Source organism: Aquarana catesbeiana, linkage group LG05, assembly GCF_042186555.1.
Source record: "Aquarana catesbeiana isolate 2022-GZ linkage group LG05, ASM4218655v1, whole genome shotgun sequence".
NCBI classification, from domain to species: domain Eukaryota; kingdom Metazoa; phylum Chordata; class Amphibia; order Anura; family Ranidae; genus Aquarana; species Aquarana catesbeiana.
The window spans coordinates 399,616,736-399,643,791 of record NC_133328.1 but is presented as its reverse complement, the minus strand read 5'-3'; the positions used below and the strand labels follow the sequence as shown (position 1 = coordinate 399,643,791).

Below are 27,056 nucleotides of genomic sequence, written 5' to 3'. Positions count from 1 at the left end.
AAAATGACACCCCAAAATACATTCTGTTACTCCTCCCAAGTATGGCGATACCACATGTGTGAGACTTTTACACAGCCTGGCTACATAGAGAGGTCCACCATTGAAGCAGAACCTTAAGGACAGTGGAATTACCCACAAAATGACTCAATTTTGGAAAGCTAACACCCTGTCGTATATTCTATGAGGCATGGGCTGCAGATAGGTACCTGGGTACTCCGATGGGCTGGTGACAGGTATTCGGGTACTCTGATGGGCTGGTGACAGGTGCTTTGATGGGTGGTGACAGGTCCTCTTTATTGGGGAGGGGGGGGCAATCAGTGTGTTTGTTGTATACTGTAGGCGATAACGAGCTGTTACCACAATCTCCTCCTCACACACGATCAGTGTGTGAGGAGGAGAGCCCAGTAACAGCTCGTTACCGTGGTTTGTTGACATTCTTTGACCAGATGTGATTGGACACAGCCGGTCACGTGGTAAAGAGCTAATGACCACGATCAAGGATGGGCTGTGTCAGTGTGACAAGCCTTGTCCCTGATCGCCGCTCGTGTGCGCCATGCACGAGGACAATGCATGTGACCGGCTGTGATTGAACACAGCCGGTCATGTGGTAAAAAGCCAATTTTTTATTGGCTCTTTACACTGATCTGGGATGGGCTGCATCCCGAGGGACATGCCTGACCCCCGATCACTGCACTGCGGGTCCCCGGGGGCCCACCGGAGGGGCGAGGAGCCCAGGATGTCATATGACGCCCGCCCGGAGGGACAGAGTGTTCCTGCAGACGTCATATGACAATGGCCTGGTATAGAAGTGGTTGAGTATTTTTTACCTTAATACACCCTATGCATTAAGGTTAAAAACACCACACTACCTTCCACCCCCCCATCCCTAAACACTTACCTGACTCCTCCACTGATTCAGTGCTCTCCTATCTGCAACCCTGCTTTCCACTCTTTCTCTTCTTGCGGGAGCCACAGGCATCAGCGTGAGCCATAGACTCCTGCTACTGTCTGTCAAATCCTGTGAGGAATGAGCGGAGCGCAGGGGGGCTAGAATGGGGGGATGGTGTGGCTAAGCTGCACTGTGTGTGTCTATGGATGCACACAACCCGGGTCATCAACATGCCTGTACAGGTACCCCCTTAGCACATGGCTTCCTGAAGGGAAGAAACTGCTTCATTTTAATGAACAAGGTGCATTAAACCACTCACATGGAGGTTTCTTTATGAAGGCATAGTGAAGTCCGGTGAAACATCAGTCTCCGTTCAGGCTGGCAGCATCAGTCTCCTCCATGACGTCATCCCGCCGAACACTGCGTTCCAGCCCTCCTCCCAGGCCAGCTGATTGCGCTCCAGACCTTGTTCTGGTTCCCGCCCGAGAGCCGGAAGACACCTGGTGGACAGGATGCCGGCTCAGCCTGAACAGAAACTGATGTTTCACCGGACTTCACTATGCCTTCGTGTGAGTCTTTTAATGCACCTTGTTCATTAAAATCATACAGTTTTACTTAAGTGGCGCATTTTTTCTCTGTTTCATTTTTCACATGTTTTGGAGTTTGCTTCAATTCCCTTTGCAAGGCTGCCCTGGGTACAAAAGACTGTCATCTCACACTAGAACAACACAGCTCAAAAGGACTCTTGTATGGACTTACGTTTACATTGTATGCCACAGTTTTGCGCCACTACCCCCTGTACATCTAGGTGGTATACACCCCCTTCTCTCCTATAGGCCTTCAGTTTAGTAACAAGTGTCAGAAGTATTAAATTTCCTTAGAGGGATGGGTGCTGTGTCTGTCAATTAACTCAGAGAAATGGACTATACAGTAAGTCAAGAATCCCATTTTCTCTTTCGTTCATTGACAGACACAGCACTCCATTATTCAGAACCATAGGGAAGTCCCAAAGCAGTGCCAAACATGAGGGGTGGAACAGCGAAAAATCCCAAGGCTAACACAAGAGCCAACCAGGTAACAGGAGCTCAACACAGAACAATCTGGAGCCCAACCTGAACAATACCCCTTCAAGAGGGAATAGACCCTCTAACCAGCAGCCTGCAAAACCTTGCGGCCAAAAGAGGCATCAGCAGATGCCAACACATCCACTTCGTAGAACGTTGTGAAAGTGTACACCGACGACAAAGTGGCCGCCTTGTAAACTTGTGCAATGAATGCCTGATGACACAAGGCTGAAGAAGCACTAACAGTCCAAGAAGAATGTGCCGTAACAGGGAAAGGGAGGTACCCGATCCCCAACAGAATACGCCAGATACATCACCTGTCCGATCCATCCAGAAATGGTCGCAGAAGAATCAGACAGCCCCTTTCTTGGCCCATCCGTGATCACAGTGAGGCTGACCTCCAAAAAGACTCAGTGGCTGCCAAATACACCCGAATCCCCCAAACCACATCCACTGCAGATAAGGCAAATTCCCTAGGATGTGTTGACCAGGGACATAAGGAAGGCAAAACACACTGTCCTTACTCAAATGGAAAACTGAGGAGGGAACGATGGAAAAGGGCGAAGAACCACCTTAACCTTGTGTAACCCTGGGTAAGGTGTACAAGATAACGCTACAATTTCTGACACCCTGCAAGCAGAGGTGATAGCCACCAAGAGGCCACCTTCCAAGACAGAGTTAGTGGAATCTCCAGAATATTGTGAGAGAGACTTCTGGAAAACCGGAATCACCAAGTTCAGATCCCACGGCGGTAGAAGAGACCACACCGGTGGAAACAGACGTCGAACCCCTTGAATAAAAAGGTACGCACCAGGGAGTGCAAGACCAGGGATGCTGAAGAAGACCACCCAGGCTGACACCTGGCCCTTGATGGTACTCAAGGCCCATTTCTGCTCAACTCCTGGTGAAGGGAGGTCGGAAATTGAACCACAGAGAAAGAACAAAGATGAATGCACTGTGACTCACACCAGGATATATGAGCTTTCCACATCTGGAAGTAGAACCTCCTAGGAGGTAGACTCCCTAGCCATCAGCAGCGTCGGAACTGCAGCACCTGGCCCATCACAGCCAGGCCGTTAAAACCAGCGACTCTAAAGTAGGATGGAAGAACGGCCCTTGGGACAGTAGATCCTCTCTGAGAGGCAGTCCCCAAGGAATGTCGGCAACCAGGCGCACCCAGTCGGCGTACCCATTCGGAGCTAATAGAATGACTGAAATCCCTGCAGCTGTGATCCTGCGCAAAAGCCACAGCAGAAGCTGGACAGGAGAAAGGCGTGGAGCAAACGTTACCAGCCCCATAGGCCACCTGAGTGAATGAGATGCCCACCAGAGGATCCCGTGACCTTGCCAGAAACCTTGGCACCGTCCTGTTTAGCCAGGATGCAAACAGATCTACCTCAGGAGTGCCCCATCGGAGACATAACCGATGAAACATGACCCAGTGAAGGAACCACCCCCATGGTCCAACCCTAGCCGACTGAGCCATCCGGCTGTCAATACTCCACTCCTGGAATGTGTACGTCGGAGAGAGCCGGAACGAGTGCCCACTGGAGGATACTGACAACTGCCAGGGCTGCCAACACCCTATTTGGCCTGCCCTAGTGATTGACATAAGCCACTGCTGTTGCATTGTCCGACTGGATCCGTAACGGGAGCCCCCAAAGTCGTTCCATCCATGATCCAGACATAGTCTGATCACTCAAAGTTCCAGGATTTTGCTTAGTAGTTCGGATTCCACGAGCGTCCATCGACCCTGAGCAGTGCTCAGTCCCAGGACATCTCCCCACCCGGACAGACTGGCATTGTTGGTCACCCTGTTCAATACAAGGGGAGAAAGGATTTACCCTGCCGAAGAACTGGAACCGAGCTGACTGAACCTCTTGAGGAGACAGGAGACTGCTCACAGCAGTCTCCTCAAGAGGTTCAGTCAGCTCGTTTTTTTCCAGAGAGGATCCATTACAGCAACCTGCAACAAATCCTCAAACATCAACACAGCCACCAGGTCAAAGAGGAAAGAGAGGACGAGGTGGGGGTCATCATACAAACAACACAGGCTACAGAAGATATCCAAGGAAAGCCAAGAAGACACAGAACTAGTAAAGATTTCCATTAGCAAAGTGACATGTGACGCAACGCGTCGGGAGGAGCCAGTGACGATATCTGATGTGTCTGTATGAAGCACAATGGATGCGATATGAGGAGAGGAAACCGCTGTGAGCATTTGACTGTTCCTTAGCGCTGTGTATCATAGAAGCACATGTGAGTGGATCCACCTGTGCTATTGATGCTGTTTTTTATGCTGAGCATTGCACAATGATGATTTTCTTTTATTCCATGAATGAAACACCATAATTGGAGGAATTAAGAGGAGGAGCGGGAGGAAGCAGCAGAGCTTGATTAATGCTGTGGAGCCCGCTGATAGTGATTTAACTACATCTAGGAACTGTTTTGGTTTTTCCCTGTTTTCATTACATTTTGGGACTATTATTGATTTTGGCTATATCCATATATGTTCTAGAGGGCTTCTTTATGCCCCAAAACTGGTGATTGCACTTAGCAAGTACTTATGGTATTTTGATGTGCATATCACTGTTATTTACATTATTTGGTTCTTTCACCTAGCACTTTTATGTGTTTATCACTAGTTCATTACTGTTAAACTTGGAGCTTGTGCATATTATTAGGAAGTTAATTTATAGCGCACTATTATTTGTTTTAGTATCTAATTTAAAGGTGTCAGAACACTTGGTGAATGGTTGCAGCTTGATTATTTAGGCATTTTCTAATATTGATTCACCAATCCACTATATCAGCCCTTTAGTACACTATATTGTTTAAGACCAAAGGGCAACAATACGCGCAGACAATGCTCAGCACCCACAGCAATACGGAGGAATTGCTGGAGTCGGGCACATAGTGGAATGCGTAAGTAAGCATTTGTGTTGTTGATAGAAGCCAGAGTCCCTATGATGAAGGGGTGCCACCGCCGTGTAGATGGACCCCATCATGAACTTCTGTACCCACACAAGGCAGGTCAGGGCCTTGAGGACCAGAATTGGATGCACCATGCCCTCCATCTTTTGGACTGTGAACGGGTTTGAATAAAACCCACCGAACCGGGACAATCGCACTCTGAGCACCACTGCGGAAACAGACTCAGCAACCAGGGGAACTGCGGCCAAGCGGCATAGCAGATAAACTGCAGATAAACTAGACCAACAAGTCTGCCAATGCAGCAAAGGCAGGTGGGATTCTGCTCCCCCTCTAGGTATGTCAGCTGGATCTTTAGAAGCCTAAGTTTCTTGGTTGTCTTGAGCAGCCTAGAAACAGGTGGGTCCACTACTGGTGGAACTGAAGGAGGGACTCCTAAAAGGGGTACCTCACAGCAAGCGTTTTCGGAAGCACAAAGTGCACTTTGGACACTTCCAGTTTTTGGCAAAATAAGAGGGAGAAATGAAAGCTGTCGCTTATGGGTGCCAAAGGGGAACTGGGCCTCCGCCGCAGGCACCGCTGCCTAAATTACGGGAGGGAGGGCCACCGCAGGCAGTCCCCCGATCATGGAAGTCAGGTCACCCGCCTCCTAGGCCCAACCACTGCAGCAAGTGGGCCCAAGGGATACCACTCCGGTAGAAACCCCGAGGGTGGAAGGGGGAGGCAGTGTGTCCAAAAGCACCTAGGCCAGAAGCCTGGGCCTCACCCGGGAAGGGAGGGGGGTGGAGGAGAACCCCAGAGGGACCGACCACCCCAGGGAGTACCCACACCCCACGTCCAGAGGAGAGGAGGGGGCCCCGTACTTACCGATCCAGCGAAGCGTGCGGGTAACGCTTCCAGACAGATCCCCTTACCACCGAAGTGGGGGGGCTGTAGGCCATGAGGAATGCTGCGACTCAGGCCAAGACCCGGTCGTATGCGACCTCGCAAGATGTTTAACTCGCAGGGCCAGCCCTCGTCCAGTGGGGCTATGTCGTGGCCAACCTAGCGCGTAGCTGCTGTCTGCACGTGCTCACTGGCCAGACTGGGGAGATCACTGGATCTTAGTGTTCAGCCCGTCGCCTAGTCCGGCAATTGATTGTAAATCTCACCAAAGAAAAATCCAGGAAAAAAGAAAACAAACAAAAAAATTCCCAGGACTAGAAATCGCATGCGTGATTGGTTCCGCTTCCATACAACATTTCTCGAATGGCAGCAAACTACGATCCAGGGAACCTGGTGGTCCCCTAGTATATAAGAAATGATGTCTTAATTGCGCCGTCTGCCAGAAATCTAATTGGAAAGGGTCATTTCTGTCAGTTCCTGCAATGTTGTCCACCCGCCTGATCTCATAAAGTGCGAGGCCTATAATCACCTTTTAATCAATACTTCAAAGGGTCCTTTCTGTATACCTAATATAAATTGTGGGTTCCCCAATATTGGTACCAGAGGTGAATCCTGTGTGGATAGCTTACCCTTAGATAGATTATAACAGATATGTAACGTAGGTCCTATTGTTGGGTGTAACTTAGTATTGGATGCAAGATCCCTAAAGCACCAAGGCGCTCTATGCAGTAACTCCCTACTCTGTGCTTGCTCTAATCTTGGCCAAATTTTTAGATCACCATGTTGGCACCAGTCCAACAATCGTCCTAGATGAACTGCCTGATAGTATTTATACATATCAGGGACCGCCAGCCCCCCATATTGTTTTGGCAGTGACAATAGTGTCCTCCTGATCCTTGGATGTCTATGCACCCAAATAAATTTTGTAAATAGTGTTTGGATGTTTCTAAAAAAATTTCTAGGGATTGCAATTGGTACTGCCTGAAAGAGGTATAAGAACTTTGGAAAGATATTCATTTTAATTATATTACTTCTTCCAAACCAAGAGTGCAATCCCTTATGCCATCCCTCCAGTAATTCGCGTACCTTTCTTAACACTGGTAAAAAATTGAACTCATATTCTTGAGGGGTCTGCTAAAATGCAGGTCCCTAAGTACTTCAAAAATTGATCCATCCACTTACATTTATAGTTTGACTTTAATGACTTCATCATTTCCTTCGGGACTGCTACCACCAGAGCCTCTGATTGTTGTCGGAAAGTCCGACCGTGTGTATGCTCCACAGAACATTTGTTGTCAGAATTTCCGCCAACAAATGTTTGAGAGCAGGCTCTCAAATTTTCCGACAACAAAATTTGTTGTCGGAAATTCAGAGCGTGTATACATACAGTGGGGACAGAAAGTATTCAGACCCCCTTAAATTTTTCACTCTTTGTTATATTGCAGCCATTTGCTAAAATCATTTAAGTTCAATTTTTTTTTCCTCATTAATGTACACACAGCACCCCATATTGACAGAAAAACACAGAATTGTTGACATTTTTGCAGATTTATTAAAAAAGAAAAACTGAAATATCACACGGTCCTAAGTATTCAGACCCTTTGCTGTGACACTCATATATTTAACTCAGTACGGGCAAAATTTTAACCAACATTTTAACCAAACAAGGTCCCAGTACAGGCAAAAGTAACTTATAATACTGGACTGAGAAACCATCTGGCCCTGGCACCTTCCCAGTCTTTACTAGTTTTATTGCCCTCTATAGTTCTTCTAATACGATTGGTGACTCCAACTCCTCCTGCACAATGGTTGTTGGTTGTTGGAATGCAGACTCTACATTCCACTTGATGTCAAATACTCCTCCATCACCAATCTATGTGGTGCACCCAGATTCAAATTGTAAAGTGAGGAGTAGAAGTCACCAAACGCATCAGCAATCTGTCTGGGCAACCCAACCTCCTCTCCATCACTTTTCCGAACTGAAGGTATAAACGTCCTTGAGTGCATTTCACGCAAAGCTCTTGCAAGTTGCCTACTGCATTTATTACCCGACTCATAACTACATTTACGTCCTATTTGTAATGCCATTTTAGCGATATACTGTAATAGGTCGGTCAATGCTACTTTTTCTGGCTGGGCTGGTAGAAAAGTGTATGGCTGTTTCTCCACCCCAGCTCTCTAATGCAGCTGAGAACAGAAATTATGTGATCACTTATAAAAAAAAAGGAGAGGAAAAAAAAGGAATGTTTTACACTTTTTATATCTATACTAAAATATTTTGCCTTTCATTTCTATTTTAAACTGAATGGGTTGTTTTACAAGGAAAAGGTTCACATACAGTGCATCCGCAAAGTATTCACAGCTCTTCACTTTTTCCACGTTGTTATGTTACAACCTTATTCCAAAATGGATTAAATGTATTATTTTCCTCAAAATTCTACAAACAATACCCCATTATGAGAATGTGAAAGAAGTTTGTTTATAAATCTTTGCAAATTTCTTAAAAATAAAAAACGACAAAAATTACATGTACATAAGTATTCACAGCCTTTGCTCAATAATTTGTTAAAGTACCTTTGGCACCAATTTACAGCCTCAATTCTTTTTGAGTATGATGCTACAAGCTTGGCACACCTATTTTTTGGGAAGTTTCTCCCATTCTTCTTTGCAGGACCTCTCAAGCTCCATCAGGTTAGATGGGAAGCGTCGGTGCACAGATTTTCAGATCTCTCCAGAGATGTTCAATCGGGTTCAAGTCTGGGCTCTGACTGGGCCACTCAAGCATATTCACAGAGTTGTCCTGTAGCCACTCCTTTGTTATCTTAGCTGTGCGCTTAGGGTCGGTGTCCTGTTAGAAGATGAACCTTGGCCCCAGTCTGAGGTCCAGAGCGCTCTGGAGCAGGCTTTCTTCAAGGATGTCTCTGTATATTGCTGTATTCATCTTTCCCTCGATCCTGACTAGTCTCCCAGTTCCTGCCGCTGAAAAACATCCCCACAGCATGATGCTGCCACCACCAGGCTTCACTGTAGGGATGGTATTGGCCTGGTGAGCAGTGCCTGGTTTCCTCCAGACATGGCGCTTGCTATTCAGGACTAAAGAGTTTAATTTGTTTCAACAGACCAGAGAATTTCGTTTTTTCATAGTCTGAGAGTTCTTCAGGTGGCTTTTGGCATTCTCCACACGGGCTGTCATGTGCCTTTTACTAAGGAGTGGCTTCCCTCTAGCCAGGCTACCATACAGGCCTGATTGGTGGAGTGCTGCAGAGATGGTTGTTCTTCTGGAAGGTTCTCTTCTCTCCACTGAGAAATGCTGGAACTCTCTCATAGGGACCAACAGGTTCTTGGTCACCTCCCTGACTAAGGCCCTTCTCCCCCGATCGCTCAGTTTGGCCGAGTGGCCAGCTCTAGGAAGAGTCCTGGTGGTTCCAAACCTCTTCCATTTACGGATGATGGAGGCCACTGGCCCATACAATCCTGTCTCAGAAGTCTACAGACAATTCCTTGGACTTCATGGCTTGGTTTGTGCTCTGACATGCACTGTTGACTATGGAACCTTATATAGACAGGTGTGTGCCTTTCCAAGTCATGTCCAATAGACTGAATTTACCACATGTGGACTCCAATCAAGTTGTAGAAACATCTCAAGGGTGATCAGTGGAAACAGGATGTACTTGAGCTCAATTTTGAGTGTCATGACAAAGACTGTGAATCCTTATGTACATGTGATTTTTTTTGTTTTTTGTTATTTTAAAAAAAATTGCAAAGATTTCAAACAAACTTCTTTCTTGTTGTCATTATGGGGTACCGTTTGCAGAATTTTGAGGAAAATAATTAATTTAATCCATTTTGGAATAAGGCTGTAACATAACAAAAATATGGAAAAAGTGAAGTGCTATGAATACTTTCTGGATGCACTGTATACCTTAAAGTGATAATAAAGTCTTGCTTTCTTTTTTTGGTTTAAAAATAACAAACATGTTATACTTACTTGGTTTTGCACAGAGCAGCCCCAATCCTTCTGTTCTCGGGTCCCTCGCTGGCGCTCCTTGCCCCTCCCTCCTGCCCCCACAGCAAGCTGCATGCTATGGGGGCACCCGGGGTTTGACGCCGCTCTGTGTGTCCATTCAGACACGGAGCCATGGCTCGGCCTCACCTCCCTCTCTCTCCTCATTGACTCACTGACTTTGATTGACAGCAGCCAATGGCACCCGCTGCTGTCTCAGCCAATGAGGAGGAAGAGTCTCCAGACTTCGTGGCTCTCGTGCAACATCACTGGATCGAGATGGGGCTCAGGTAAGTATTAGGGGGGCTAAGGGGGGCTGCTGCACACAGAATGTTTTTCATCCTAAAGCACAGAATGCATTAAGATAAAAAACCTTCTGCCTTTAGAACCACTTTAAGTATTTTTGCACATTTTGTATTATATAGTCATACCTAAAATTTACAGTGACATTGTAACATTTAACTTAAAGCCATTTACTCAGCCCTTGCTATTTAACTCACCTGTTCTTTAAACAGCCCTCTGAGTACTGCCATGCACTGCTTCACTACTTGCTTATCATCCATGTCCTTAATGGTAAGCACTGCATCTCCCGTAATGACGGACATCAGGACAGCATGTTTACCCTGCATTCAATACATAGCAGTAAAATGTCATAGAAAGCATCCTATAAAAAGCATAAATTATGAAGATATGCACTATATACTGTTGGTACCTGTGGATCCATGTCATAAAATACCCCAAAAAGACCACGTTTACCAGAATCGGGAGGGATATGACCAAAGAAGTCAGCTCCTTGAATCTTACTGTCCCAAAACCTATAAGGAAACTGCAAAGCAATCTGTGGAGAAAATATACAGAGTTCTGTTATAGTTAAAAGCTCATACCTTAATCATTGAACCATAAAACCTGAAATCCAGATGGAAGCTGGTATACAAATGCAAACAAAGCTGAATCTGAAAGTGCTGCCCATAGGAGGGGCGAAATGTGTTGAGTGGAGTCAGCCAGTGACGTCAGGACCAGCCCGTGGAGCCCACGCTGCACCGACACTTCCGAGTTTGGCTTTTTGTTCACATTTGTATACCAGCTTCCATGTGAGTGTTATTTCATTGTGTGAGTTTTAATAAAAGTGAAGTTATGCTATGGAACGTTTCCCCTTGTTTATCCTTCTGCATGTTGACAGTTATATCCTGTGAGGAGTGATATTAAATATAACACTGCATCGGAGGAGTGGGAGAGAGATAGAAAGGAGTAAAGTGACCGAGAGGGAGTGCCTTTATCCATGCTGGACTTGGTGAAAAGTGCTTATGACTTTTAATGCCTAGGGCATAGAGTCTATAAGCTCTGATGAATGTGGAAACACACAGCACAGATTTTGGGAAAAGTGAAGAGAAGTGCATTTGCACGGAGTGTGTGACTTGGGCACATGCACTTTACTGGAGCGAACTACATATTGCGGACACTAAGAACTTTGATGGATTTTTTAGCACTTTATGGATGTTTGATTAATACTGATTGCATATATTTTTTCATAGCACTTAGAGGGTGTTTGTATAGGATAGAACTGTGAGTTTGGATTCATTTAGATTTTACACAGTGTCCCAACTTTTTTGGAAATGTGGTTGTGCAACATTCATCATTTTTAATGCATGATCACATATAGTGATGTACAGTACATGATCTAATACAGCATTTCGCAATCTTTAAAAGTATGAAAAATCTTGAGGCACCCAGTCTAAAAAAACAAATGCTATTTAATATCAATGGGAAATCTGATTCTGGGACAGTGCACATAACCGTCTTATTAAAATTAACTTACATCAGAAGCCCCCTTTACATCAGAGTTCCCCCATGATGTCAGAATCACCTCTTCACATCAGAGTCCTCCCATCACATCAGAGGTCCCCCAACTTGTCAGAGTCCCCCCCCTCTCCCCAATCACATGAGAGATATCCCCCATCAAATGAGGAGCCTCCACCACAAAGTCTTCATTTCACATTAGAGGCCCTCGTCAATTCAGAAGCTCCCCCTTCTCATCAGAGTCCCTCCATCAAAGAGTCCAAGAGACTCATCACATCAGAGCCCTACCTTATGGCTCCAGCGCATGGCAGAAGGTGGAAGGTGGAGAAGGTCTGGATGAAGGAGCATTTCCATCCCCTCCTGAAGGCTGAGGGTGGCCATGCACTCCACCTGCCTAGATCAGTGTCATGCACTTTCATGGTGCAGCAGAGCAGTCCAGGCCCCAGAGCTTCATTGGTGTAAGTGGTTGTCCTGCCTGCACCCGTGCAAAGCATGACACTGATTCAGTGCAAAGTGCATTCTGTGTTTGAGACACCCTATGGAAACCCAAACAGCACCCCAGCTGAGAAACGCTGGTCTAATATATGCAAGACATGCAAATGTTTAAAGCATTGCTAGCAAAAAATGTTACCTGCACAATAACAAGTAGTCTACAGACATCCTGAAAAAAATTGATCATGTTCCCATAGGAAGTAGAAAACTTTGTCTATTAGACAAAAAATCTACTAGACTAAAGATGTCTCTTGCCTGACCGGGTCAATTTTTATGGGTATTAGAAGATTGGAAAAGACTGGGTTAGAATTTTCAACTGTCTGCTATTATTTCAGTAGGATAAGGCCAATGTTGGAGTTGTCTGCAAGTTCTCCATCTGTCCTCTATTGACATTTTTGGAATGTATAATGGAAGAACAGCCTAACACTAGCTGTTCTTAAAAACATTCCACCCCCCTCCGCCTTTCTACTCTACATATCCTGTGTAAAAAAAGATCTGTGTGCTTATCTTTGAATTTACTCCGGTCTGATCACGTGATCCTGCAGCTCCAGCTCAACGTTCAGTGATTACTGTAAATTCCTGAAGCCATGACGTCACCCAAAGGTTTCTATAGCCCAGACTTTGTCTGTGCTCCCTCCTACTGCAGAAGCTGCTCAGTGACACATGAGAGCCAGAGCTGCAGGATCACATGACCAAACTGGAGTGAATTAAAAATAGGTAAGGACACCAACCTTTTTTTCACATAGGGTATCCAGAATAGGTAGGAGGAGGGATAGGGCATTTAACGATAGTTAATGTAAGGCTTTTCTTCAATTAAAAAAACAAAATCTGTCTAACCTCCCTTCCTCCCTGTGTTGGTTCAGACTGAGCTGTAGGAGATTTCAAGTAAAAGACAAAGAGTAAGCAGATGTTCTCTCTTAAAAAAGGCAAACCAGATTTTGTTTCTATTAATAACAAAAAAATGTAAATATCAGTGTGAGAACATTAAAAAGGGTAAAATGACAAACCATTATAGTATACCTTTAAAGTGGTTGTAAGCCTCTAACATGAAAAATTAACAAGGCCTATCTTTATATAGTGTGTACATGCTCAAGCCAAAGCACAAAGTTAGATTTCTGTCTGCTGCCTTGTTTCTTTGATATAAGCATGAGTTGTTTCTGACAGGTTGTGCGGACTTTAAGTAATTAAGGGGGAACAGTAGAGGGGAGCGCCAACACATAGCCTGTGACTGTGACAGCCCCAGCTGTGCATCTTTCTCTACGAGACTGTGTAGATTGTGTGTCCCCATTCCCACCTGGGCCCGATGACCCATGATTCCATTAACAAGGTAAGGATACATTTTCAAATGGGGATACCTTGTAAAGGAAATTTGAAAATTCTGTATATAACTGTATTCTATTTTGTATGTTTGCCTGTGTATTGCACACTGCACTCACTGTATACACAGCACTAATGTTTTGATTACATGTTGCATTCTTTTAAGTCCTGATTAGAATTTAGCCTGCCTATGTTACGCCCCTTGTTACCATAAAAGTACAATTGTAATATTAATGTGTAACCATGTGTATAAAAACTTCAATTATGCCAAATAAACAGAACAGTTATTCAAAAAGATGCCACATGTATCTTTTGTGTCTGTTCCCTACTGCAGTAGTTATTAATTTGGAACCACTAATCAATATGAGGATAGGAGTTGCCTATCTACAGTTTAACATTTCTAGAACACACCTGTACTAGATAAATGTCCAAGAGTAGATTTCTCACTTTTGAGAGATCTCCTCTTACTTCTGTGTCTAAGGAACTGAAGGGAAACCTTCCCAACAGGAACAAGTCAAAGCAAAAAAACTGACGGGTGTCTTAATCATTCCCTACTCTATCTACAACTGAAAAGAAAACAATTTGGCTTTAGATAAAATGAAAAAAACTCTAACCTTGACTTAATGTCTAAGGCTAGGGTCAGAGATCACCTGCAATTAAACCCTATGTAAATTACATCAATGATGTCTTTATCTATCCACAACTGATGTGCTAGACACAAATAACCTTTATTTTAGCCACACAGAGTTCAGAATCATTTTCCTTGTAAGCACTGTACCTTTTCAATAACTCCGGCTCCTAGACTGTTGATGGCCTTAACTTTTTTATCTGGTAAAGGAGGATTAAAATGAATAACATTTTTCTGAAGTATTGTCAAGGGTGCTGTGACCAAAACCTGCAAAAATACAGTTTTTTATAGGGTAATAAATATGAGCAAATTCAAATCTGTCAAACTTTAGATAGTATATAAAAATTGCTACTTTACAAAAGTTCACTAGTTAAATTTCCATATGACTTTTTAGAATAATTTCACTCTTTCTAAATTCAGATTTTTTAAAATTCAATTTTAAAGAGATTAGATCAGGTAAAAAATCTGGAAGTGATCTCTGCTGACTCGATTTCAAAGTGTATGTTCCAGAACTGTCTTCTTTATCCATGCTTTACTACTTGGTGAGTCATTGACCAAGAACAAATGTGCACATCAGACATATCAGGGATAATATCATATCAGGGATAAGGATGGCAGCCCTGAAGCTTGCAACCTGGGAAACAAGAACAGCCTGTTATATTGATGGAGCGCCTCTGGAGCCTACAGAAATCTGCAATGGCAGCTCCAATATTTTTCTTATAGATTCCATTCCTTAAAGTATAAGTCTTAAGATATTAAGTCTTGTTTTTTTATGTTATACCTACCCTGCACTGTGTAGTGGTTTTGCATTGTTATACTTACCTGACCCTCCTCTTCTGGGGTTCCCCGCTGGCGCTTCTGGCTCCTACAACCTTTGAGTACCCCCCCCCCCCCCCCCCCAGCAAACTGCTTGCTAAGGGGTGTACTTGTTCGGGCGTGTGGCTCAGCCTTGCTCCCTTGTCATAGGATTTGACTGACAGCAGCAGGAGCCAATAGCTCCCGCTGCTCTTACTGAGTCCAATGAGAAGGGAGAGAGAGAGCAGCGCAGAATTGCCTAAGTTATGTATTTAGGGGGGGGGAGGGGTGATTAGCACCTAAAATCCTTTTTACCTTAATAAAGAGAATGCATAAAGGCAAAAAATCTTTAGCCTTTATAACCTGTAAAGATATATGGATGCGGCTTTTATTGATTTTCTTATTCTGTAAATGTTAGTTTCCTGACTGCCACGCCACCCCTCTGGCTCATTTTAACCCTTTCACTGCCAGGCCCATACGTCGTACAGACCTGACAGTGGGGGGGGGGGGTCTGGGGGTGCACACACACTGCAGCCAGCAGGAGTGTGAGTATATATGACTGGCGTCTGTCAGATGAAAGTAGTTTGGCACTGGATTGCTTTCACACCCCCCAGTAACGTGTGCCCCCCGTCATGTATGCCGGGCCCCACTTGCTCATCTGCAGGCCCAGGACCAGCATACCAGGTGCCACCAGGTAGGTGGGAGGGAGCTGAGCAGACCGCTCTCCTCCCCTACTTGTTGCTGACCCAAGAGCGGCGTGTGTTCTGTCAGTTTCCCTGGCAGGGAAAGAATGTAATGCAATGTAATATGCACTGCATTACATTCAGTGAAGCACAAGGGAAACACCCAGGGTCTTTTAGACCCCAGATGTCTTATTAAGGAGAACCTGTCCCCAAAAATCACATAGGGGTGTTTTTGTCCCATACGTGATGAAAAATAAGTAAAAAAAAAATGTTTTTCTAAACTGTAACACACTCAAGCAAATGAAAACTCCAAAAGTTTTTGAGCCTCCCCACCCCCACATGATTGTGATATCACGCTTGTGTGCCCTAAAATCAAATTTTTTTTTTTTTTTAAATAGGTATAAGTTTATTGAAGAAAGTCAACAAACCACAGAAAACATAGAAAAGAACATTCCAAAGAGTCCATGCACATTATAACATATCATCTCAAATGAAGTACAAAGTCATATCTGATTACATTTAGCAATACAGAATAGCTATAGTAATTTACCTCACATGCACCATAACAAGGAAAGAACATTATCTTACAGAGTAAATCCATGTCAACTGCCCTGCCATCACCCTACCGGATAGTTCCCCAGTGATATTGATTTATTTACATGATCTACTGGCACATTACAGTAATAATCTATCCAGTATTAAGTCTACCGGAGATAGGCCTGGCACAGACAACCAATTCCCCCATACTCTGTTAAGCTTGTGCGGGTTACCTCTATGCGCATATAAATTTATCATACCCAAGTATTGTGTCCATTTGGTCTATCCACATCTGCAGTGTTGGTACCGTTTGGGAGATCCAATACAGCAGAATAAGTCTGCTGGCCTGGAACAGTGCCCTGCTATCTGCCTCCATAAGGTGATTATCCTGCACCACCTCTTCCAGTATGCCTAGAAGGCAGGGCTTAGGGTCCAGAGGTATAGCAGTAGAGAGAGCACTATTCATCGTTCTCAATATAGATTCCCAGTATCTGTGAAGTTTTGTTTCCAAAAACAATTTTAGTGTATATTTTACTGAACCTTTGTAGTAATATTGTGTAACATAAAAAATTGGAACTACCGCTATTTTATTCTCTAGGGTGCTTCTTTCAGAAAATATATAATGTTTTGGGGTTTTTTCAGGCCTTAAATGAATTTTTAAACACGTGTGCAAAAAAACTTCAGAAAAACAGCTCTGGCAGCGAAAAGGTTAAAGTGATTGTAAAGCTTTACATTTTATTTCATTAAAATAATAAACATGTCATACTTGCCTGCTCTGTGCAATTGTCTTGTACAAGCCCAGATCCTACTCTTCTGGGGTCCCTTGCCGGTGCTCCTGGCTCTTCTTCCTCGCAGAGTGCAGCCACAGGAAGTTACTTGCTATGGGGGTACTCTTCCGTGCTCAATCGTGAGCCAAGCTGTTTGCGTTCGTGTCTACCCTCAGCTCTCTGCTCACAGCTTTTAACTGACAGCAGCAGCAGCCAATGGCTCCAGTCAAGCCTGTGAGAGCGAGGAGAGGGGAGAAGAGCTGCTGCAAAAGTGCACAGCACTGGATCGAGATTGGGCTCAAATGAGTATTTGGAGGGGAAATGGGAAGCTACTTTAGAAAGGTTTATTACCTTAATGCAGAAAATGCATTAAGGTAAAAAACTTTTACCTTTATAACTAAGCATATTATATTATATACCCCCAAGTAAGCAGATAATACTTCTGAATTTACTGATCTGTATACCTATCTGGACTAATGAAACACTGAACACAGTGAACATTAGAACAAGAGGGTCAGTACAATAGCCAGGCAATTACTTTTTCAAAAATTCAGCGATGTCAGCCTCCAAGTTTGTCTTAGTTACTTTACATAAAAAACTTAAGTGTGTACAATGCCAAGCACTCCACACTCTGCTGTGACCAGATTGTAACCAATGAAAAAGCCCAGAGCTGATCATGTATAAACATGTACTTCGCAACCAGAAATCAAAATAAATATACAAGAGTCACAATGCTATAAAACATACCTAGTTTCCTGTGCCGTTTGTTATTTACAACATGAATTCATTTTTGTAAACTATAGCTCTTTGAATAAACTCTATAAAATAACTCCAAAACCTTACTAGAAAGTTAATACAGATATTGAAATATTGAACATTACCTTTTGTGCACTGTATGTTTTCCCATCTGATGTTGTTAAAGTAATTTCTGGACCAGTGTAATCAACTTTTCTCACCTATAGGAAATAAACAGGAATTTGATGTTTTGCTATGTACACACACACTGTATACTGTATAAAAATATGGAAAGTTCCTGAAGTAGGTTTTTGGATTTAGTGAATAAAAAAAGTTAAAGATAAAATAAAGAAAAACGAAAAGAGTGATTTCTCTTTGAAGGAGAAAAGGTCCATCATCTTAGGACACTAGCAAAAAACGGATTCACGGAGTGGGGTAGTTATACAGGAGGCACCCAGGGGGTGTATCCTAAAAGACTTTGCCAGTGTACAATCACCTTAAAGTATGAGTCTATAACCCAGGATCTATGAATATTTTGCCTGTGTCCTGTACTGTACAATTACAGTAAGGTTAAAACAAATAACAGAAAACGCAGTTCAGATTATATAATAAGAGTGCAAAGGGCACTGGTGTACAATAATCTACTGGAACCCACCGATGTAAAATAAGCTTCCATTTGTCTGACAGCTAAAAGGTGCTTAAAGTAGAAGTCCACCCAAACACTAAAATCCCTGCATCTACAGATATCCACGATCTAACAGTAACCTATCTAACCCTGTAAAGAAGATATCGGTATACATACCTTTTTTTGAAGTGGATCCAATCCCATGCTGAGCTGTCATCTGCAGCTACTCTGTAGAGGCGGGTGCAGAGGACACATCTGACAACGGAAGCCCCACAATAACTATATGGGTGACATCACTCCCCATTCATTTCATGTGTCCTCTGCAGAGCTTCCGCCGCTGGAGGCTGGATCTGATCGGCTTCAAAAAAGGTATGTATACCGATTTCTTCTTTAAAGGGTTGGATAGGTTAGTGTTAGATCATGGATGTCTGTAGATTTTAGTGTTAGACTGGACTAACAGCGCATCACAACACACAATAGCAACACATATGCCTGTGAGGTGTGCTACCTTAGTGTTCTTGCTGCCATTAAAAAATTGGATTTTTGACTTTGACTGAAATTCGCTCCTAGGCAAAATCCCTCCTTTGCAGGAAGGGGTTTAGTTTTGTAAAATAAAATAAAATAAAAAATAAGCTGCGCTATATAAATAATGAAAAACATTGTATACAGTGCCATGTAAATCTTAAAGCAAACACCGAAGTCAATGAGGGCTACAAACCCTTCAAATGGCCAGTATTAAAGCAGTATTGGATAAATGAAGCTCATAAGTGTGCAAATGAGCCACAAGTAAAAGGAACTGGAGTGCTCTATAACTGTCCTTTTCCCTCTGTTGAATTACTAAGAAGGAAAATGTTCCACAACATAAAAAAGGCTTAAAGCTATAGTTCATATAGAAATTCCTCAACCGACTGTTCCACTGTGAATTATGATAAAAAAAAAACACCCAAGAAGATGTGATGGGGTATGATAGACAGGGTCTTCCACCTCTAAAAACACTGCCGCTTACCAGATAGATAGATCTCTTTTTAACTAGATCACATTTGCCTGTGGCTTATAACCCAGCCCCGGGTCTCTGTGCTTGGCAGCCAGGTGTTCAGATCATCCACTCCCGTTGATCTTGGTATTAACAACAGTTCTCCATACTGGACATTCTCTCTCTGCTCTCCTTGCTCTGATCTCCTCCGGTGTCTTCCCTTTAGTTTTGTAGCAAGGTATAAACCACACAGAGGGGAACAATCTCTGTGTACCATGATATACCTCAGAAAACAGTATTTACGGGTAAGTGAAAAATCTTATTTTCTTTATCATACATCACAGGACACAGAGCAGCTTTAATAAGCCTTACTATCCGAGTTGTCCCAAAGCACTTAAATGAGGGTAGGGCAACCTAGCAACAAGGTAATAAGCCCCCCCAAAAAAAACAACCGGAAACAGAAGCATTCCTCATGCAGCTTTCAAAACACTGTGACCAGAAGAAAAGTTCACAAAAGCTCTAACATCCACCAGAGAAAAATATGTAAAAAAAAAGTGAGAACCAAAGACCAGGATTTGCTAACCTGAGCCACAGAAACTTGATGGCAGATAGCCCAAAAAGCCCGACACTCCTGATAGAAAGAGACAGCAATGAGAAAGGTGGAACCATGCCCCCCAACCCATAAGTTTTAAAAATATGCAGGTAAATCCAACAAGAATTTGAAGATTTGGAACTTATGTGACCGATCTTTGGTCCCTCAGAAATCACAAAGAGATCTGATTGTCGAATAACATTAGTCGACTTCAAGCAAATTATAATAACACAGACCACAACCAAAACGTGAAGCCTTGTCCCCTAGTGACTGAGGCTGAGAACCAAAAGCAGTTAGAATAATATCCTGATTTATAGGGGTTGTAAAGCCTTGTGGTTTTTCACCTCTTGCAGTGCAGCAGCCCCCCAGTGCCCCTGTTTTACTTACCTGAACCCTCTCTCATGCTGGGGACGAGCACACCAGCTCCAGCCAGTGTCTCGAGTCCTGATTGGATAGATTGATAGCAGCGCAGACATTGACTCCCGCTACTGTCAATCAAATCCAATGACGCAGGCGCCAGAGCCGAGTCCTGCTGTGTCAATAGACGCAGCAGCAGGACACGGGAGCGCGCCCGCATGGGTGTTCCGAGGGAGAGCGCTTCTCCAACCGAGCACTCGAGAAGAGGAGGAGCCAGGAGCGCCGCTGAGGGATCCCAGAAGAGTCCTCTGTGCAAAACCAACTGCAGAGAGGAGGTAAGTATGACATGTTTGTTTTTTTGTTTTTTTACAACCCCTTTAAATGGAAAAAAATGCATGTGGTAAGAAAAGTGGCTGAGGCAGAATAACCATGTTGTCACGGTGAAGAACCAGAATGGGCTCCTTACAGGAAAGGGCCACTAGTTCCAAAACCCTACAAACTGAAGTAATTGCAACCAGAAATACAACATTCTGCAAAAGTACCAAAGGGAAGGTCTAGAACAAGTTCAACCAGGTGTCTCTGTAAAACATAAAGAACCAATTGAGGTCCCATGGGGTCAAAGACGGTTTGACCCGAGGAGCAAAGCAAATGACAAGCTGTATAAATCATGCACCAAGAAACGGGGGGGGGGGGGGCGGGGTCAATATCAGCCAAGCTGAAAACTGACCCTTGAATGTACTGAAGGCCAACTGAACACCAACCCCTCTAAGGAAAAAATCCAAGATATGACCCACAACATACTTGCAAGAAGGAAAATTGTACGTCTCACCGAGTGAAATATGATTTCTAGGTTTGCGGCATATCTTCCTTCAGGAAGATAAAGGAATAGGAATAACAGAATCAGAAAAGCCCCTCTCTCTCAAGACTCTAGCTTCAATACTTATGCTGTTAAGGCCAGCGATCGTAAGAAGGATGGGAGATCGGACCAAGTGACACCTCCGGGTCAAGAGCCCACTCACTCGGAGACAACTTGGAGGTTAAACTGTTATAGGGAGACCTTGCTGCTGTGTTGACCAATACAGAATAGCAAGGTAGAACACCTGCCACCCTAGAATACCGATGGGCAACACCCTCTCCTGCCAAGACCAAGTCCTTGCACCCAATGATGATCTATGATTCTTCCCCAACCCATTAATTTGGTGGCAATGATCTGCAACTTCCAAGAAAGGGGGAGGAGAACTTTACCATTAAGGGGCGGGAGTGAGAGAAACCCAACAAACATTGATGCCACAGTCTAGGGAGGGGGCGTACCAACATTCAGTTTCCTCTCCACCTGACAAAGGCATATGGGACCCATTCCTCTAGTGTTGCCTCTTCTCTGCTGACTGTGAGACATATGGCCTCCTGACATCACAATAAATGGACTGTGCTAACCTTGAGCTCCTGGTCAGCCAAGAGGGCACTATGCAAAAGAGCCAACAGTGCGCTGACCTGCTTTTGAGCGGTGCTGCTATGTTTTGAACAAGCTAGGGAGGTTGCAGGGGTTTCTTTAAAGGATTGGTTCACCTTTTCTGACCCAACCACCCCAATGTACTTTTCTCCCACTTACCTCATCCACAGGATATTTAGAATCTTGTCAGTTTTTGTAAATATTTTATTATATCTTTTCATGTGACAACACTGAAGAAATGACACTTTGCTATAATGTAAAGTAGTGAGTGTACAGCTTGTATAACAGTGTAAATTTGTTGTCCCCTCAAAATAACTCAACACACAGCCATTAATGTCTAAACCGCTGGCAACAAAAGTGAGTACACCCCTAAGCGAAAATGTCCAAATTGGGACCAATAAGCCATTTTCCCTCCCCGGTGTCATGTGACTCGTTAGTGTTACAAGGTCTCAGGTGTGAATGGGGAGTAGGTGTGTTAAATTTGGTGTTATCACTCTCACTCTCTCATACTTGTAACTGGAAGTTCAACATGGCACCTCATGCCAAAGAACTCTCTCAGGATGTGAAAAAAAGAATTGTTGCTCTACATAAAGATGGCCTAGGCTATAAGAAGATTGCCAAGACCCTGAAACTGAGCTGTAGCACCATGGCCAAGACCATACAGTGGTTAAACAGGTCAGGTTCTACACAGAACAGGCCTTGCCATGGTTGACCAAAGAAGCTGAGTGCACGTGCTCAGCGTCATATCCAGAGGTTGTCTTTTGGAAATAGACGTATGAGTGGTGCCAGCATTGTTGCAGAGGTTGAAGGAGTGGGGTGGTCAGCCTGTCAGTGTTCAGACCACACGCCGCACACTGCATCAAATTGGTTTGCATGGCTGTCGCCCCAGAAGGAAGCCTCTTTTAACCAGTTGCCGACCGCCGCACGACGATGTACGTCGACAGAGCGGCACGGGCAGGCAAAAGGGCTTACCTGTACGTCCTTGCCTGCCCGCGGGTGGGGGGTCCGATCGGACCCCCCCCCCGGTGCCTGCGGCGGTCGGCAAATCTCCCCCGGCGATCGGTGGTGAGGGGGAGGCCATCCATTCGTGGCCCCCCCCTCGCGATCGCTCCCAGCCAATGGGATCATTTCCCTGCCTCTGTATTGTACACAGAAACAGAGGAAATGATGTCATCTCTCCTCGGCTCGGTATTTTCCATTCCGGGCCGAGGAGAGAAGACTGTAATGTGAGTGCACCAATACACACACACACACAGTAGAACATGCCAGGCACACAAAACACCCCGACCCCCCCCAATCACCCCCCCCCCCCCCCCGTCACAAACTGACACCAAGCAGGTTTTTTTTTTTTCTTCTGATTACTGTATTGGTGTCAGTTTGTGACAGTTACAGTGTTAGGGCAGTGAGTGTTAGGCCCCCTTTAGGTCTAGGATACCCCCCTAACCCCCCCTAATAAAGTTTTAACCCCTTGATCACCCCCCGTCACCAGTGTCGCTAAGCGATAATTTTTCTGATCGCTGTATTAGTGTCGCTGGTGACGCTAGTTAGGGACCTAAATATTTAGGTTCGCCGTCAGCGTTTTATAGCGACAGGGACCCCCATATACTATCTAATAAATGTTTTAACCCCTTGATTGCCCCCTAGTTAACCCTTTCACCACTGATCACCGTATAACCGTTACGGGTGACGCTGGTTAGTTCGTTTATTTTTTATAGTGTCAGGGCACCCGCCGTTTATTACCGAATAAAGGTTTAGCCCCCTGATCGCCGGGCGGTGATATGCGTCGCCCTAGGCAGCGTCAGATTAGCACCAGTACCGCTAACACCCACGCACGCAGCATACGCCTCCCTTAGTGGTATAGTATCTGAACGGATCAATATCTGATCTGTTCAGATCTATACTAGCGTCCCCAGCAGTTTAGGGTTCCCAAAAACGCAGTGTTAGCAGGATCAGCCCAGATACCTGCTAGCACCTGCGTTTTGCCCCTCCGCCCGGCCCAGCCCACCCAAGTGCAGTATCGATCGATCACTGTCACTTACAAAACACTAAACGCATAACTGCAGCGTTCGCAGAGTCAGGCCTGATCCCTGCGATCGCTAACAGTTTTTTTGGTAGCGTTTTGGTGAACTGGCAAGCACCAGCCCCAGGCAGCGTCAGGTTAGTGCCAGTAGCGCTAACACCCACGCACGCACCGTACACCTCCCTTAGTAGTATAGTATCTGAACTGATCAATATCTGATCCGATCAGATCTATACTGGCGTCCCCAGCAGTTTAGGGTTCCCAAAAACGCAGTGTTAGTGGGATCAGCCCAGATACCTGCTAGCACCTGCATTTTGCCCCTCCACCCGGCCCAGCCCAGCCCACCCAAGTGCAGTATCGATCGATCACTGTCACTTACAAAACACTAAACGCATAACTGCAGCGTTCGCAGAGTCAGGCCTGATCCCTGCGATCGTTAACAGTTTTTTTGGTAGCGTTTTGGTGAACTGGCAAGCGCCAGCGGCCTAGTACACCCCGGTCGTAGTCAAACCAGCACTGCAGTAACACTTGGTGACGTGGCGAGTCCCATAAGTGCAGTTCAAGCTGGTGAGGTGGCAAGCACAAGTAGTGTCCCGCTGCCACCAAAAAGACAAACACAGGCCCGTCGTGCCCATAATGCCCTTCCTGCTGCATTCGCCAATCCTAATTGGGAACCCACCACTTCTGCAGCGCCCGTACTTCCCCCATTCACATCCCCAACCAAATGCAGTCGGCTGCATGAGAGGCATTTTTATGTCCTCCCGAGTACCCCTACCCAGCGAACCCCCCCAAAAAAGATGTCGTGTCTGCAGCAAGCGCGGATATAGGCGTGACACCCGCTATTATTGTCCCTCCTGTCCTGACAATCCTGGTCTTTGCATTGGTGAATGTTTTGAACGCTACCATTCACTAGTTGAGTATTAGCGTAGGGTACAGCATTGCACAGACTAGGCACACTTTCACAGGGTCTCCCAAGATGCCATCGCATTTTGAGAGACCCGAACCTGGAACCGGTTACAGTTATAAAAGTTACAGTTACAAAAAAAGTGTAAAAAAAAAAAAAAACACAAACAAAAATATAAAATAAAAAATAATAGTTGTCGTTTTATTGTTCTCTCTCTATTCTCTCTCTCTATTGTTCTGCTCTTTTTTACTGTATTCTATTCTGCAATGTTTTATTGTTATTATGTTTTATCATGTTTGCTTTTCAGGTATGCAATTTTTTATACTTTACCGTTTACTGTGCTTTATTGTTAACCATTTTTTTGTCTTCAGGTACACCATTCACGACTTTGAGTGGTTATACCAGAATGATGCTTGCAGGTTTAGGTATCATCTTGGTATCATTCTTTTCAGCCAGCGGTCGGCTTTCATGTAAAAGCAATCCTAGTGGCTAATTAGCCTCTAGACTGCTTTTACAAGCAGTGGGAGAGAATGCCCCCCCCCCACCGTCTTCCATGTTTTTCTCTTGCTCTCCTGTCTCAACAGGGAACCTGAGAATGCAGCCGGTGATTCAGCCAGCTGACCATAGAGCTGATCAGAGACCAGTGTGGCTCCAAACATCTCTATGGCCTAAGAAACCGGAAGCTACGAGCATTTTATGACTTAGATTTCGCCGGATGTAAATAGCGCCATTGGGAAATTGGGGAAGCATTTTATCACACCGATCTTGGTGTGGTCAGATGCTTTGAGGGCAGAGGAGAAATCTAGGGTCTAATAGACCCCAATTTTTTCAAAAAAGAGTACCTGTCACTACCTATTGCTATCATAGGGGATATTTACATTCCTTGAGATAACAATAAAAATGATTAAAAAAAAAAAAAAATGAAAGGAACAGTTTTAAAATAAGATAAAAAAGCAAAAAAATAATAAAGAAAAAAAAAAAAAAAAAAAAAAAAGCACCCCTGTCCCCCCTGCTCTCGCGCTAAGGCGAACGCAAGCGTCGGTCCGGCGTCAAATGTAAACAGCAATTGTCTGGCGTCAAATGTAAACAGCAATTGCACCATGCATGTGAGGTATCACCGCGACGGTCAGATCGAGGGCAGTAATTTTAGCAGTAGACCTCCTCTGTAAATCTAAAGTGGTAACCTGTAAAGGCTTTTAAAGGCTTTTAAAAATGTATTTATTTTGTTGCCACTGCACGTTTGTGCGCAATTGTAAAGCATGTCATGTTTGGTATCCATGTACTCGGCCTAAGATCATCTTTTTTATTTCATCAAACATTTGGGCAATATAGTGTGTTTTAGTGCATTAAAATGTAAAAAAGTGTGTTTTTTCCCCAAAAAATGCGTTTGAAAAATCGCTGCGCAAATACTGTGTGAAAAAAAAAATGAAACACCCACCATTTTAATCTGTAGGGCATTTGCTTTAAAAATATATATAATGTTTGGGGGTTCAAAGTAATTTTCTTGCAAAAAAAAATAATTTTTTCATGTAATCAAAAAGTGTCAGAAAGGGCTTTGTCTTCCAGTGGTTAGAAGAGTGGGTGATGTGTGACATAAGCTTCTAAATGTTGTGCATAAAATGCCAGGACAGTTCAAACCCCCCCAAATGACCCCATTTTGGAAAGTAGACACCCCAAGCTATTTGCTGAGAGGCATGTCGAGTCCATGGAATATTTTATATTGTGACACAAGTTGCGGGAAAGAGACAAATTTTTTTTTTTTTTTTTTGCACAAAGTTGTCACTAAATGATATATTGCTCAAACATGCCATGGGAATATGTGAAATTACACCCCAAAATACATTCTGTTGCTTCTCCTGAGTACGGGGATACCACATGTGTGAGACTTTTTGGGAGCCTAGCCATGTATGGGACCCCGAAAACCAAGCACCGCCTTCAGGCTTTCTAAGGGCGTACATTTTTGATTTCACTCTTCACTGCCTATCACAGTCTCGGAGGCCATGGAATGCCCAGGTGGCACAAAACTCCCCCAAATGACCCCATTTTGGAAAGTAGACACCCCAAGCTATTTGCTGAGCGGTATAGTGAGTATTTTGCAGACCTCACTTTTTGTCACAAAGTTTTGAAAATTAAAAAAAGAAAAAAAATTTTTTTTTTTCGTCTTTCTTCATTTTCAAAAACAAATGAGAGCTGCAAAATACTCACCATGCCTCTCAGCAAATAGCTTGGGGTGTCTACTTTCCAAAATGGGGTCATTTGGGGGGGGTTTGTGCCACCTGGGCATTCCATGGCCTCCGAGACTGTGATAGGCAGTGAAGAGTGAAATCAAAAATTTACGCCCTTAGAAAGCTTGAAGGCGGTGCTTGGTTTTCGGGGTCCCGTACGCGGCTAGGCTCCCAAAAAGTCTCACACATGTGGTATCCCCATACTCAGGAGAAGCAGCTAAATGTATTTTGGGGTGTAATTTCACATATTCCCATGGCATGTTTGAGCAATATATCATTTAGTGACAACTTTGTGCAAAAAAAAAAAAAAATTTGTCTCTTTCCCGCAACTTGTGTCAAAATATAAAATATTCCATGGATTCAACATGCCTCTCAGCAAATAGCTTG

The 27,056-nt window shown here is 44.2% G+C and overlaps 1 protein-coding gene across 8 annotated transcripts in view; it reads right to left on the bottom strand.

The window, feature by feature from the left end:
- The window catches only part of KDM1B (lysine demethylase 1B), a 119,229-nt gene that overhangs the window by 13,887 nt on the left and 78,286 nt on the right, over positions 1-27,056 (bottom strand). For all 8 annotated transcript variants that reach the window (XM_073631124.1, XM_073631126.1, XM_073631125.1 and 5 more), the window contains 4 exons: positions 17,670-17,744; positions 14,157-14,273; positions 10,485-10,610; positions 10,273-10,395 (listed from right to left, as the gene is read on the bottom strand). In XM_073631124.1, coding sequence (XP_073487225.1) covers positions 10,273-10,395; positions 10,485-10,610; positions 14,157-14,273; positions 17,670-17,744 — 441 coding nt within the window. The remainder of the gene's footprint in view (positions 1-10,272; positions 10,396-10,484; positions 10,611-14,156; positions 14,274-17,669; positions 17,745-27,056) is intronic.